Genomic DNA, 13,809 nt, shown 5'->3' with positions numbered 1-13,809 from the left:
GAAATAAATGGGGGATCAGACAGGACTGGATTTGCTTGCAAGCTGCAGAGTCCAGCTCAAATGGCCTCTACTGTCTCACTGACTTACAGATGGTGTCGCTAACTTGGTGACACGGTGGTTTCCAACCTCTCTTTTTGTTGGCTGTCATCTTACTGTGGCTAGATGGCTAATGAAGATCCAGGGATCATAGCCACATTCCAGACAGATGGAGGTGACAAAAAGCAAGAGCAATGAGAAAACAGCAGTAGATTTCCCAGTTTTTAGGACAACAAAGATGTTCTTCATGTGTAAGAGCACATTTCTGCTTTGGTTTCCCTGTGGGTAGCCATTCACAAGAGCATCCAGAAGCTAAGGGTTATGGAAAGTCAACATTTCCTTCATTGAGACTCCACAGGTGAGAAAGGGAGGGGTGGGAGACTGGGATCACAGAAGGAGTGTCAGCCCCAGAGAATATGTGGATGACCCGCTCTATATAGGAAGCATAAAGAAACCCCAGGAGACGTGGCTGTGCCTGTTGACTGTCACTGGCCTCACTCAGCTTCACAACCCTGGCATGCCTGTTGTCGTCAGATTCTCTGACCTTCTGGAACTACCTTGCATGCAGATATCTGTACCCCTGGTTCCTGGTTTCTTCCCTTCTTCCTTGTTTTGTTCAAAGCACTGAAGCTTAAAAAAAAAAAAATTAAAAACTACGTCTTTCAACGTGAACCACGTCCTGCTCTCATTAATGCCACCCTTGGGGACTTAGCTGCCAGCCTGAAGGAAGCTGGTGACTAATATGGTTCAAGGGTCCCCTGGGCCTGTAACCACGTCATTGCTAAGGACTCTAAAGGACCCTGAGATGGAAATGCCAGGAAAGCCAGCTGCAGACCTTGGGCAGACCCTGGAGCGGCTGAGGGAGGAGCTGGTAAGCCTTTTCTTTTGCCTTGTCATGTCTCCAAAATATGTACTTTTTATTAAGGCTTCTGGACACACACACACACACACACACACACACACACACACACACACACACACACTTACTTCCCAGGACCTCACTGGTTGAGATAGGGGATTTCAGGCTGAAGTTTGGGCTCTGCAGACACCTTATCTGAATCAGCCACACAGAGTACAATGGAATTCTTAGGTACTGGAAAAGTGGGTCATGGCCTATATAGGAAACACTGGGTGCTGGCCAGAATGGTTTTAGCATTGTACTACTGGGTGCTGGGACTGCACCCAGCTCTGTTTCTGTGTGGCCTGTAGCTAGTGCCTTTAACTCTCTGAGCATTGGTTTCTCTAATCACAAGATGAAGGTAACAATAAAGCCAACATGATTGGGGTTGTTCGAAGGTTGTGAGAGATGCTTATTATTTATCTTATGAATGCTTGGCACTTGCATTTAAACCTGACCCCTGGGAGACACCGGGGATACCCAGAACATTAGCTGGAAAAACAGAGGAACCAACAAAAGTGGGAGGGAAAGGAAGGCAAGGTGGGGCAAAATTTATGCTGAGATAGCCCAGCCATGAGTACATGAGAAACCAGCTCCCTCTGCAGAAGGGACCAGAAAGAGCCATCTGGCCTGTGGGACTTCCTCTCAAGTGTTAAAAACCAACTATGCCTCAGAGGAGCATGCAGGAAGACATTTTTTTGTACAGTGTGTTCCTGTTTCCTGCTTCCAGCTGATAAAGGCTTACTCATGGGTCACTAATTCTCCTGATTATCTATGCCATGTTACCTGGGAAGCCAGGCACCATGCCTTTCACTGTGGTGTTTTCTCCAGGTCCCCAAATAAAGAGGCACAGCAGGCAAGAGAGAGAAGACTGTGTAGGGACACCGGAGGAGAGAGGGAAAGACAGGATCATCCCAGTAGACCTTTGTGGTTTGCTAGGCAACAGGCCAGCTGGGAGGCAACCCTGACAGGGTTTCCCCTGGGGCTGAGGTCACAGCTGCTGTGGAAGCTGCGTATAAGCCACAGCACCCCAGCAGCACAGCTGGCTTTCCCAGCACACAGACTCAGACTCATCTGTAAGATGGTCAGGTTGGGACACACAAAAATAAAAATCACTTTTCCTTTTACAGTGCTAAACCTGAACCCCAAGTCAACTCCTCCTCTCTCTTGGGGACCTGGAGAAAACACCACAGTGAAAGGCATGGTGCTTGGGTAAGCCTTTACCAACTGGAAAACCCAGGACCGTGCATATAAAATGTTGTATAATTGAGCCGCATCCCAGTCCTCTTAAACACTATTTTTAGTGAAAGAATAATTTTAATAATTATTCCTTGGAAAGAGAGACATTTGAAAATCTCTTATTTCAGCCCCTAGCAGTGCTAGAGGTCATTCCTAGGATTCTGTTGTGCCTGAGTTACTTCCTCGGCTCTTGAACATCTGCATTTCTTTTTAAATTCATTTTTATTGGATATTTTATTTATTTACATATCAGATGTCATCCCCTGTCCCCATTTCCCATCCCCCAGAAATCCCCTATCCCATCCCCCCTCCTCCTTTTTGCTTTTATACCATTTGAATTACATGCAAGTATTCAGGTTAGTTCTAGGTTGAGGAACTAGCCATACAATAGATGCAAATAGTCAAAGAACAAGCAAGACAGTAAACACCAATAGTCAAAGAACAAGCACGGCAATAAACAAACTCTTGTGATCTTCTGAGGCGGGAAGATGCACCTTTGGTACAGGCTACACCTCTGGTAGCTTATATAAAGGACATGGAAGAAGGAGGCTCTCTTTACCTGCTTGCTCTCACTCTCACTGGCAAGTCCATTTCTTCATTGGCCTTAGTGCTTACTTCTTCAGGAGGCTGGCATAGTCTGAAGATTTGGATTTAAAAGAGACTTTGGATTTTTAAAGAGACTGAATTTTCAAGTGTTTAAATTTTTTAAAACCGTGAGACTTTTTAAGTTTGTAAACTGTTTTATATTGTAATGTTAATATCAACGTGTGATCTCGGGGATGAACAAGAAAGGAAAGGTTATGGCTCAACAGTGTGTCAAGTTTACAAGAGGTCAGTGGTGCTGGCTAGTTTTATGTCATCTTGACACAAGCTAGAGTCATCTATGAGAAGGGAAATTCAATTGAGAAAGTGCCTCCATCAGATCTGAAACATCCAGCCTTGTGCACTGAACAACTACTAGATTCTTGGACTTTCCTTTGGTAGACAGACATTGCTGGGCTAGCTGGATCACAGCCTGTAAGCCACTCAATTAAATCCCCTTTAGATCCATTCTATAAGTTCTGTTCCTCTTGAGAATCCTGACTAATACACTGATTATTTGTTTGTTACCATAAAAATTAAAAGATATGGTGGTGGTATCTATGTCGTCTTCAGAGCGTATCTTCCAATTCATTCTGGAAAGGTAAGTAATTTGCTCTTTGTATCCTAGATTCAAAACTGAGGCTCCAGGGGAAAATGGCATCTATGGCTTGTGCAAGGATGTAGGGGCTTGAGACGGGAAGGAGACTGATGGGCACAGACAGTGCCTGTCACACTCACTCATCCCTCCTCTCTCCTAGGCCGAGATGCAGATCCAGGACCAACAGCTGTTGCTCGAACTGAGGCATCTGCACATCCTCCTGGAGGAGCTTCGAGCTGAAAGCACCCACTGGGAGGACACGAGGCCCAGCAGAAGCACATCACCTTTCCGAGCGAGGCTGGGATCAGAGGGCAGGGCCTGCCAGCCTGTGCCAAGGCAACTGACCCAGCTGCTCCGAGGAGAAAAGAACAGGCGAAGCTCCCTTCCTTAACAAGCCAGGGAATGCTCATCAAACCCTCCTACCATTAATATAAATTGTGTGTCGGCTGTGTGTCCTTGAATCTGTCACTTCTTAACTGTCTCTGTCACTTGCCAGTGTGTGTGTGTGTGTGTGTGTGTGTGTGTGATAAATTACTGAAGGCATACATGCTTTATAAGTATGACCCTGTTACATAGCTTCCAGCAAGTTGTCACCATAGGTGATAATCCTAGCTCTAGTAATTTTCCACAGGGCAGTTGTTAAAGAAAGATTATGATGTGCAAATGGGTTACCTACTGTTGCCTTGGTGAAAAATCAGAACATCTGTAATGACTTCCTGACTATTTTCTATGTTCCTGTTAAGCCTTCTTAGCCCCTTTTATCTGATAACAAAAGGTCCTGTTGCACCACAGATCACAGAGATGAGCATGTCAAACTTATAATTCATGATGCCTCTAATATTGTGATTCATGATTGGCTCAATTCACGGGCATGTGACTCAACAAAGCCAACCACAATCCTTCCTTGGGATTGCTATCTGGATACTGCCAACCACGCTTCCACAGTTAGTTTGATTTCTTTTAGACCGTTTTGATCTTTGCCAGTAAGCAGTGTAGGGTTAGACTCCAGAGCAAGAGGTGAGAGGAGGGACTGGTTCCTTTGTCCTCTGCAGTATCTTAGAGGTCTCTTGCAACTCTTGGTGTCACCCACCAGAGCTGCTTCACCTCATCAGATGGCACCAGATCTAAGTCCTAGGCCCAGCCTGGAGGCCCCCTCTAAGCTCAGCCCTGCCCCCCCTTCTCAGATGACTGCAGGCCAGCTCTACAGGGCTCCTGTCTGTGTGGTTTAAATTTGAATTCTTCAGCTTCACTGTTCCCTAGCATTGGGGGTGGTAGACTCTTCCTGTAATTGTTAGCTTGGAGTTCTTTTTATAACTTCTCATCTATCCAGTTAACTTCATACTTAGTTAATAATTCTTTGTATTAAATTCTGTGTTTCATTTAAAAAGAGGAAGTATTGGGAACGAGCAAAAGAAACTTATTCTAAGTGCTACCATTTTGTTTTCAGACTCCATTTAATCATAGGGAGAAACTAAATTTAAGGTCCCAGGCTCTAGTGGAGCTGAAGACTTCCCAAGAGATGAACAGCTTCTATTTTAAGGAAACAATTGTCTAAGTCCAGACATCTCGGGACAACTTGTAAGTGAAGAGTTGTCTGAATCCAGACATGTCAAGGACAACTTCTCCATCTTGCTGGCAGGGTTAAACTGAGTTCATGTTCCCAGACCCAGGAACCTACTCCTATCCTGATTGATGAAAACTCTCTTGCTCCAACCCCTTATGTCAAAGTATGATTGGACAGTGCTGCAGCCTACCCTGCTTCCCCCTGCTTTGTGGTCTCACCCTTTAAATATGTTGTGTAATTTTGCTTCAGGGCTGCAGTTCAGCCCCTGAGTTTGTTCTGTGGGATTGACTGATCAATAGAGGCTTGATTACAATAAATTGTTGTCACTGCATTGACCTGCTGTTTAAGTTATGTTGGATTTAAACAGACCCTACAGCAGAAGGAAGAAAAGCTGTGACTTGTCTCTTACCTATTCCCACTGACACCATTTTTGCTATTCTTGCCAAAACAGCTCTAACTACTCTAAGGTTTTCCAATGCATAAATCAAAGAGAAGACCCAGAGGGAGGGGACTGCTGTTGTTTATTAGAAGCTATAGGGAAGGTATTCATTAGCCCCACCTCTCACTGAGGCTGTTAGGGGACAGAGAATCTGTTTTCTTTAAGTCTGTAGGCTCTGGTAAGTCAACCCAGTGCCAGTGGATGGCCCCATGCCCATGAGTATATGGGCAGTATAAATTGGATCCTCTGGGTATTAAAATAAAATTAAAATTAAAGACATGAAGTTGGAAGGAGGTTATGGTGGGTTTTGGAGTAGTTAGGAGGACACCAATGGCTGAAAATAATGAAAATATATTGAATGAGTGTATGAAATTTTCAAATAACTAATAAAATACTTTTAAAAGAAAGAAACCTTAGCTCAAGATGAGAGTGTAGCTTCACCCTGCAAGCATGTCACATGTGACACTTGGTGCTTTGAATCTAACCAGAACTCAATGTTATCAATTGAAAAATTTACCAGTATAGCCAGTAATGGCTGTATTCCCAATACTTGTAGAGAGTGAGGCAGGAGGATTGTATAAGATCTAGGTCAACTCTGAGCTGCATAGCAAGGACTGGGGAGATGTGACTCAGTGGCTTAGCACTTGTCTCGATGTGTGTGTGGCCGGATTTGATCCTTCACATCACAGAAGGAAAAAATATTTTCACATGCTTGATCCTGACTACAGAGACGGTTGTTGTCTTAGTTGGGGGTTTATTGCTGTAAAGAGACACCATGACCATGGCAACTCTTATAAAGGAAAACATTTAATTGAAGCTGGCTTACAGTTTCAGAGGTTTAGTCCATTATCAACATGGCAAGAAATGTAGCAGCGTGCAGGAAGACAAGGTGCTGGAGAAAGAGCTGAAAGTTCTTCACCTTGATCTGTAGGTAGCAGGGAGAGACTATGAGCCATACTAGATATAGCTTGAGCACATAAAACCTCAAATCCTGCCCCCACTGTGACATATTTCCTCCATCAAGGCAACACCTCCTAATAGTTCCCTTCCCTATGGGCCAAGCATTCAAACGCATGAGTCCATGGGGATCATTCCTATTCAAGCCACCACAGTTGTTAAGATTATTTTTAATTTAATTCCAACCCTACCATTTCTTGTGTGTTTGTGTGTGTGAATATGTGTGAGATCATTTGGGTGGAGGCCAGAGATCATAGGGCATCTCCTCAATAGCTTTCCACCTTAGTTTTTGAGACAGTGTCTCTCTATGAGCTTGAAGCTTCCAGCTGATTAGCAAGTGATCTCTAGGGATCCTCCTGTTTCTGCTCCCTTCACTGGGATTACAGGTGTATACCACATTGTCTACCTTAAAATAAAATAAAAAGACCAACTGTGTGTTCCTGTGTTTGTTTCTGTTGGCCACAGAGGTATGAAAGTGGTGTTCAGGTGACCACAGAGGGATTTGGATCCCTGTTGTGTGACAAAACTTTTTCTGGGGAGACACACGAAAATGTTTACTCACCCCAGATCGGGAATTCATGATAAACCAAAGTACTGATACCACCAGAGTCCAATTTGGTGAAGCAATGGCGTTTATTGGGGTTGCTTAGAGGACCATGGATGAGGGGTTACTTATGGAAACATAAATGACTCAAAGACAAATGTGTCATCAAACCCAACCCAGCATGTGTGACAACGCACAAATCTGCAGAGCCTGCAGGCAGTTTAGAAGATTGTATTGTCCTTTCCAGGTGCTTCAGTTGGACTTATCTCTTCCAGGAAGTCCAGGTTGTTTCTGGTTTTGCCAGGCAGCTGGTCTGATCTCAAAAGTCTTCTTGGCAGTTCAGCTTCTGTTGGTCTCAGAGAGATTCTCAACTTTTATTGTTTACTCCTCCTATAGGGAGGAGAGCAAAAAAATCTGGTCAGTTATAGGAACTTCCTGAAGCTTTTTTGAGTTATTTACTTTTCTGTTCAAGGAGCTTCCTGCAGACTAGAATATTTCAGTCTTGAAGAAAACTGTTACACAATTCCCCTAAAGCTGGAGTGGCTGGTAGTGGTGAAGTGCTTTACCTGTGGAACCAAACTTAGAGTCTTCTGGAATGGCAAACACACTCTTAACCACCAAGACGTCTCTCTAGCACTCCTGATTTTTTAATTTTTTTCAAGGATTTATTTACTTTATTTATGTATCTGAGTACACTGTCATTGTCAGACACACCAGAAGAGGGAATCAGATCCCATTACAGATGGTTGTGAGTCACCGTATGGTTGCAGGGAATTGAACTCAGGACCTCTGGAAGAGCAGTCAGTGTTCTTAACCACTGAGCCATCTCTCCAGCCCCACATTCTTGCTTTTTTACATTGATACTTGAGATCTGAACTCAGGTTCATGCTTGCTTGGCAAGAACTTTATGGACAAAGCATCTCTGCCATCCCCTCATTTTTTACATTTTGTTCTTAAGATAAGTAGTTCCAGGATCTTTGAGCTTCATTCACATTATCTTCCCATGTATAAAAAGAGGGTAATAATAGCACTTTTCATTTATTATTGTTCAAATGAAGTTATTATTATTGTTCATATATTTCGTTTCATATAGCACTCCACCCTGGAAAGACTCATAATTGGCAACTTATTCTTGCTGTGGGGTGCATACTAACCTGTGAAACCATGACAATGACAAATGGATACATTTGTTAATAACCATCATCAGAAGACATACCTGCCTGGCTACACAAAGGAGAAAGGACAGTGGTCTCCCATGGCTAGTGACACTGCTACTACTCTATGCTTGTTCCAGCTTCCCATAGCTAACCCACAGATGAAAAAAAAAATCTGCTTTCCTCACCTCTACACTTATCGTGGAGGTAGACCCAGAGCTCTGCAGCTGCTCGAAGACTCTCCACCTAAAACTGCTATTTAGTTCTGATGCAAGGCCAGAACAGACTGAGCCCCAGTGCTGGAATAACATTCTGAGCACCGGTTGCAGAAGGCTGGGAACTGACTCCATCCAGATCAGCTAGTGAGCACCAGGGGGAGCACATAGATCATGATCTTAGAAAGGAAAAGAGAGGGCCTTTGTCTACTAAAGCAGCAAAAGCGGTACCCGAAGAACCACCCCTGTCTGGTATCTAGGGTGACAATGTGGTCAGATGCTAACAACTCAGGTACAGGAAGAAGAGCCATTCAATACGTGAACCCCATAGTGGCTTGAGGAGGCAAGGCAGAGCTAATGTTAAACTAATGATAAATGATCAGGTTGGTTCAGGGCTTGAGCCATGCGTGACACCTGACCAAGCCTGTATTCATATGTAGAAACTGCCCCAAACTTTAGATGACAGCAACAATCATCTTATTCACAGTCACTCTTGGTTGTTGTAAACAATTTCCCCTGAGTCTGGGAGCTGTCTGGGCTTTCCTCAGTGGGTTTCTCTTTGAGGGCGTTGGATCCCCTGGAACCGGAATTATAGATGATAGAGCTGGGGACAAAACTCCGGTCCTCTGCAAGAGCTACAAATGCTCTTAACAGCCGGGCAGTGGTGGTACACACCTTTAATCCCAGCACTTGGGAGGCAGAGGCAGGCAGATTTCTGAGTTCGAGGCCAGCCTGGTCTACAGAGTGAGTTCCAGGACAGCCAGGGCTACACAGAGAAACCCTGTCTCGAAAAACAAAAACAAAAACAAATGCTCTTAACAACTAAATTAGCCATACATATAATCCAGCCCAAGTATTCAATTTTCCTATGTTTCTGTTTGCTCTCTGTAGAGATAGTAAAAGAAATGACCTCACAGGGCTCTTGAGCAAAAGCAATGTATCGACACATTCCTGGCACATAGAAAGAACTCAGTGTATTCTTGTCATCATTAATAATAATAGGGACCAAGGAGCTGGGTCAGTCAATACAGTGCTTTCCATGCAAAAAAATCTAGGAATAAGTTCAATTCCAGCACACACATAAAAAGCGAGGTGCACTTGTAGACACCTGTTTCCTGATGAGATGGAGAAAGAGGATCTCTTGCGGTTTGCTGGCCAGCAAGTCTAGCTGAGCCAGCAAGATCCAGGTTCAGTGAGAAACCCAGTCTCAAAAAAAGTAAAGTGGAGAGAAATTGAAGAAGACACCAGATGTTCACGTCTGGCTTTCACATATATAAACATGTACACACACACACACACAAACACACACACACACACACATGCATGCACTAATGACAGTTACCTTTTCTTTTATATTTATTTATTTATTTATTTATTTATTTATTTATTTTATTGGGGGCAGTACACACTTAAGTCACAACTCTCATGTGGGGGTCAGAGGACATCTTGCAAGAGTCAATTCTCACATAATGCGTGTTCCAGGAATGGAACTCAAGTTGTCAGGCTTTGTGGCAATGGCTTTTATCCACTGAGCCATCCATTGACCCTGACAGCTCCAACTTCGAAGGCAGGATGATTACAGTGTTTGAAGGTACAGCCTTACTGCTTGTCTCTAAGACCAAGCTCTGCAATTTACTAATTGTGTGCTCTTTGGCAACTCATTAAACACCCTGTCCCCCAGTTTACTCATCTGTAGAACAAGGCTAACACTGCCTGTCCCCTCGGGTTGCTGTGAGGAACAAATGAAGTCGTAGACACAAAGCATTCAGACCAGTGCCTGCCACCTAATAAGGATTGCATAAGCACCATACAAAGCAACTCACTGCCATCATCAATATCTACTCTGACTTCCAGTACCATGTACAGCCGCAGAATGTGTAATGATATTATTGAATGGAACCCAATCAACATCTCTGCAAGACTGATTTTACAGCCCCATTTTATGGGTGAAGGAACTAACGGGTGACACTAAGTCTCAGTCCCAACTCCTATCTAAACAAAAGCTCTTGCCATGCTCCTGAAGCTCTCTCATCAGAACACTGTGGGGAAGCAGAGGAGGTGGCGGTGCCAGGAAAGCAGGGCTCCTGCCCTTTACTTCTGCCAGTATCTGGGGCAAAACAGCCTATGGCAACTGTGAATGACAGTCTAGGATGATGGTGCTGGTGCCAGAACCTGGTGTCCTCAGCCATGTGTGACCGTCCTATCCTCAGTGCATCTCAAGTTCTATTACAAGATGGCAATTCTACCCTGCTCTCCTCTCTGTCTGTCTGGTTTGCCTTTCCTAGCCCTCAGTTCTGCTCTTTCGCTGAGTAAAAGTCCGTTTTTCTAACTCAAGATCAAAGTTTTGGCCAGGCTGAATCCCTCCGGGGACTCACAGGGAGAATTTGTCCCTTGTCTCTTGCTGTTTCTGGTGACTACAGGTGTTCCTGTAGGCTGGACCTGAGGCCACATGACTCCAGTTTCTGCCAGTCCTCTGGAAGCTTTCTGCAGTGGATTTGTGAACTCTCCCTGTCTTTCTCTCACGAAGCAGCCAATGGAAGAGGTACTGATTCATTTTAAAACTACTTGTCACTAGGACTGACACAACCCACATGCAGGAGGCCCCAGGCTCTAGTCTTTAGACTACTCTCTATGGCCATGGCTTAGGAAGTCCCTAGTTCCTAGTAGTATCAAAAGCTACATTCTGAAACCTTTCTTCTTTTAAGATGATTGACTCAAGTATTGTATCACAACATTGGAAATTTTATTAATTGACTAGATGATAATGGCTCTATAGTAATTTTCTCCACATTTTTGCTGATTAATCATAATAATGCTTTTGTTGTTTTGTTTTCTACAAAGAGCCTAAGAAAATAATTCTGTCCTACAAGGCAAATATTTATGTATGGATAATTTAACGGTTTTCTTTGTGTTGTAAAGTTTAATGACATGTAAATTCCTAGGATTATTGTAAATTTGGGGAAATCACTAAGCCTCTTTCCTATCGGAACTCTTAAGTCTTACTGTATAGTGACTAACTCTAAACATTCTCTCAGTGGACAGCACATTAAGCAGTTTATTTTTGATGTCCCCATTGTAGTGAAATCTATATTCTTTATCCATGCCAGCATTTCAGGTCAAGAAATAAAAAAGCTTAAATGTTTTTTAGTACATTCATGATTCATCCCCCATGCATTTGGGGGGGGGCACTCTCACTATATAGTCCTTGATGACCAGAATTCACTATGTAGACCAGGCTGGCCCCAAACTAAAAGAGATTCACCTCCCTCTGCCTCCTGGGTGATGGGATCAAAGGTGTGTGTTTTCATGCTCAACCCTGATTAATATTGATTCTCATTTGCTCTCTCTCTCTCTCTCTCTCTCTCTCTCTCTCTCTCTCTCTCTCTTTCTCTTTCTCTCTTTCTCTTTCTCTCTCTCTCTTTCCTTGAGATGTGTCCCTCTCTGTGTAGTCATGGCTGTCCTGGGACTCTCTATGTAGTTTAAGCTGGCCTTGAGCTCACAATAGTCTGTCTGCTTCTGTCTTGCAAGTTCTGGAATTAAAGGTCTGCTCCAGCGTTCCAGTCCTTCCTTTTAATTAACTAGATTATTACATGAGCAGTAATGTCTTCATCATTTTGACTTGGAATGTATCTACTTCTCTTAATGAATTACTGTTTTATTATGTTATCAAGACATCTCTTCTATAGGCATCGGATATTGCCAGGACAGATATTCCACATAAGATGTGACCTATTGCAGTGATTTCACACAATAAACACTCTTGCTGGTTGCTTATAAGTATTGCTACATGTCGTGCCGTGCTCAACAAGCACAAGTCTGCGTTTTGGGTTATGCTGTTCTTGTTGTTGTTGTTTTAATTAGAAAGGGAGAAAAATATATGCTACATCAATAACTGTATATGCTGTGTTGCCAGAAGATTCCTGCTCTGTGTGTGCATGCACATTCATATGCATATCCCTGCATGTGAATATGAGTATGTTCCTACTACAACAAGTGTTTGGAGCCCAAAGGACAACCCCAGAAGTGAGTCCTCATCTTCCACCTTTTTTGAACCAGGGTCTCCTTGCTGTTTCCCAGGCTAGCTGGTCCGAGAGCTTCTGGGTATTCACCTGTCTTCACCCTCCATGTCTGTGTAGAAGCACTGGAGTTACAGACACACCATATGTCCAGTTTTTACATGGGTTCTGAGGGCTTGAATTCAGGCCCTTATGCTTGCTACTGAGTCCTAGATTTCTGGCCTTTGTGAAAGCCAAATTTTCTCTGTAAGTTATTATGTCTGATGATGAGAAGCAGTCCGTGGACTAGCTTTCAATCTTGTTTCCTGCCCTGTGTGCACACTCCTGATGACCCTGAGACCCTCATTCACATGGAGGTTGAGCCAGCTTAGTGGGTAATAGTTGTGTTTTTAGAGGCCATTGTACATAAGGTGGATAACAATGACTTAACCACAGAGGGGAACTGATGTGGCTCCTAATGCATGCATCTCATTGAACCTAAATTCAATGTGCACTAACTCTGTCTTGGCTGCCTCCCTTGATTCACCAATATAGTGTGACAGGGTGTTGGAGTGGAGGAAGATATTGATCTTGAAGGATTACAGTTACATATAATTCCCATAAAACTTACAGGAACACCTGGCCGTGGTGCTTTAGGCAGTATCAAGGATGTGTCCCAGATATTTGCATCAACCCCAAGGAGGAAAGCGGGAGGTAAACTTGAATATGAACCCTCTTTCCACCATCCCCAATCATGTGACCTTGGACAGTTTTTGTTTCCTCTCATGTATTTCCTTACTCCACAGAAGGGAAAACTATTAATTTCTGTGTGATTGTTTATAGAGTAAATGAGGTAATCTATGAAAATGTCCAGGAAGGAGCCTGAGCCATGTTTATAACCTCATACTGGATGTCACTGTTTCAGGATGTATTGCTGATACTTATGATAAAGCCCGAGAGAATTAAATCAGCCTTGGGTTGTTATGGTCCTTTACGCTTTTCCTCATACGTAAGCAACTGGCATTAGCTACTAAAAGTTATGATAATTCAGGTTAAAATGTTTACTGCCTCCAAAGGAGAAGCGGGTGGGTCAATTAGGGTTACTTTAAATAATAACAGTAATAAAAATATCCAATATTTGTTAAGCACTTATAACTGTAGGTCCTTTACATTCATCATCTCATTATTTGTTTTGCAATACTCCATGATGGAGGTATTTTTATTATCACAATTTCCATTTTATGGGTGAGAAAAACTGAGGTTCAAGAGGATAATGTCATTTTTGCAGAAACTTCGAGTGTGTCAGGGGCAGCAAGTTGACTATGGTGACTTCATTTGGTCCCTCAGATGAAATTTCTCTTGAGGAGTAGAGTGCCAGTTACTGTAAGGAGGAATTTATGAAAAAAGCAATTCCAGAAAGAAAAGTAATTCAAGGATGTGGGCTCTTTGCAACGGTCAGCCTGACTTCAATATTTTGCTAATCACATATTTTGGTTTTTGAAACTATCTGCTGCAGCTGCGGGAAGGGAACCATAGAGACTTTCCAGCCCTGAAGTGGTTTTTCTTGCTTAAATATGGACCCTAAGAA

General features: G+C 43.3%; 1 protein-coding gene across 1 annotated transcript; it reads left to right on the top strand.

Annotated features, from left to right (window-relative positions):
- The first annotated feature begins 520 nt into the window (after window positions 1–520).
- C2H20orf202 (chromosome 2 C20orf202 homolog) lies at window positions 521–5,252 on the top strand. The gene is made up of 2 exons (XM_034493777.2): window positions 521–907; window positions 3,514–5,252. The coding sequence occupies exons 1-2, from the start codon at window positions 779–781 to the stop codon at window positions 3,742–3,744; spliced, it is 360 nt and encodes a 119-aa protein (XP_034349668.2). The 5' UTR covers window positions 521–778; the 3' UTR covers window positions 3,745–5,252.
- The last annotated feature ends 8,557 nt before the right edge of the window (window positions 5,253–13,809 follow it).

The sequence above is a fragment of the Arvicanthis niloticus genome, chromosome 2, assembly GCF_011762505.2.
Source record: "Arvicanthis niloticus isolate mArvNil1 chromosome 2, mArvNil1.pat.X, whole genome shotgun sequence".
Taxonomy (NCBI): Eukaryota; Metazoa; Chordata; class Mammalia; order Rodentia; family Muridae; genus Arvicanthis; species Arvicanthis niloticus.
This window is presented reverse-complemented; position numbering and strand designations above follow the sequence as displayed.

What these genes read in the sequence shown, in the direction of transcription:
- C2H20orf202 (XM_034493777.2), top strand. Translation starts at nt 779, where the DNA reads ATGGTTCAAGGGTCCCCTGGGCCTGTAACCACGTCATTGCTAAGGACT. An exon ending in AGCGGCTGAGGGAGGAGCTG is followed by an intron (nt 908 to 3,513) that starts GTAAGCCTTTTC and finishes CCTCTCTCCTAG; the next exon opens with GCCGAGATGCAGATCCAGGA.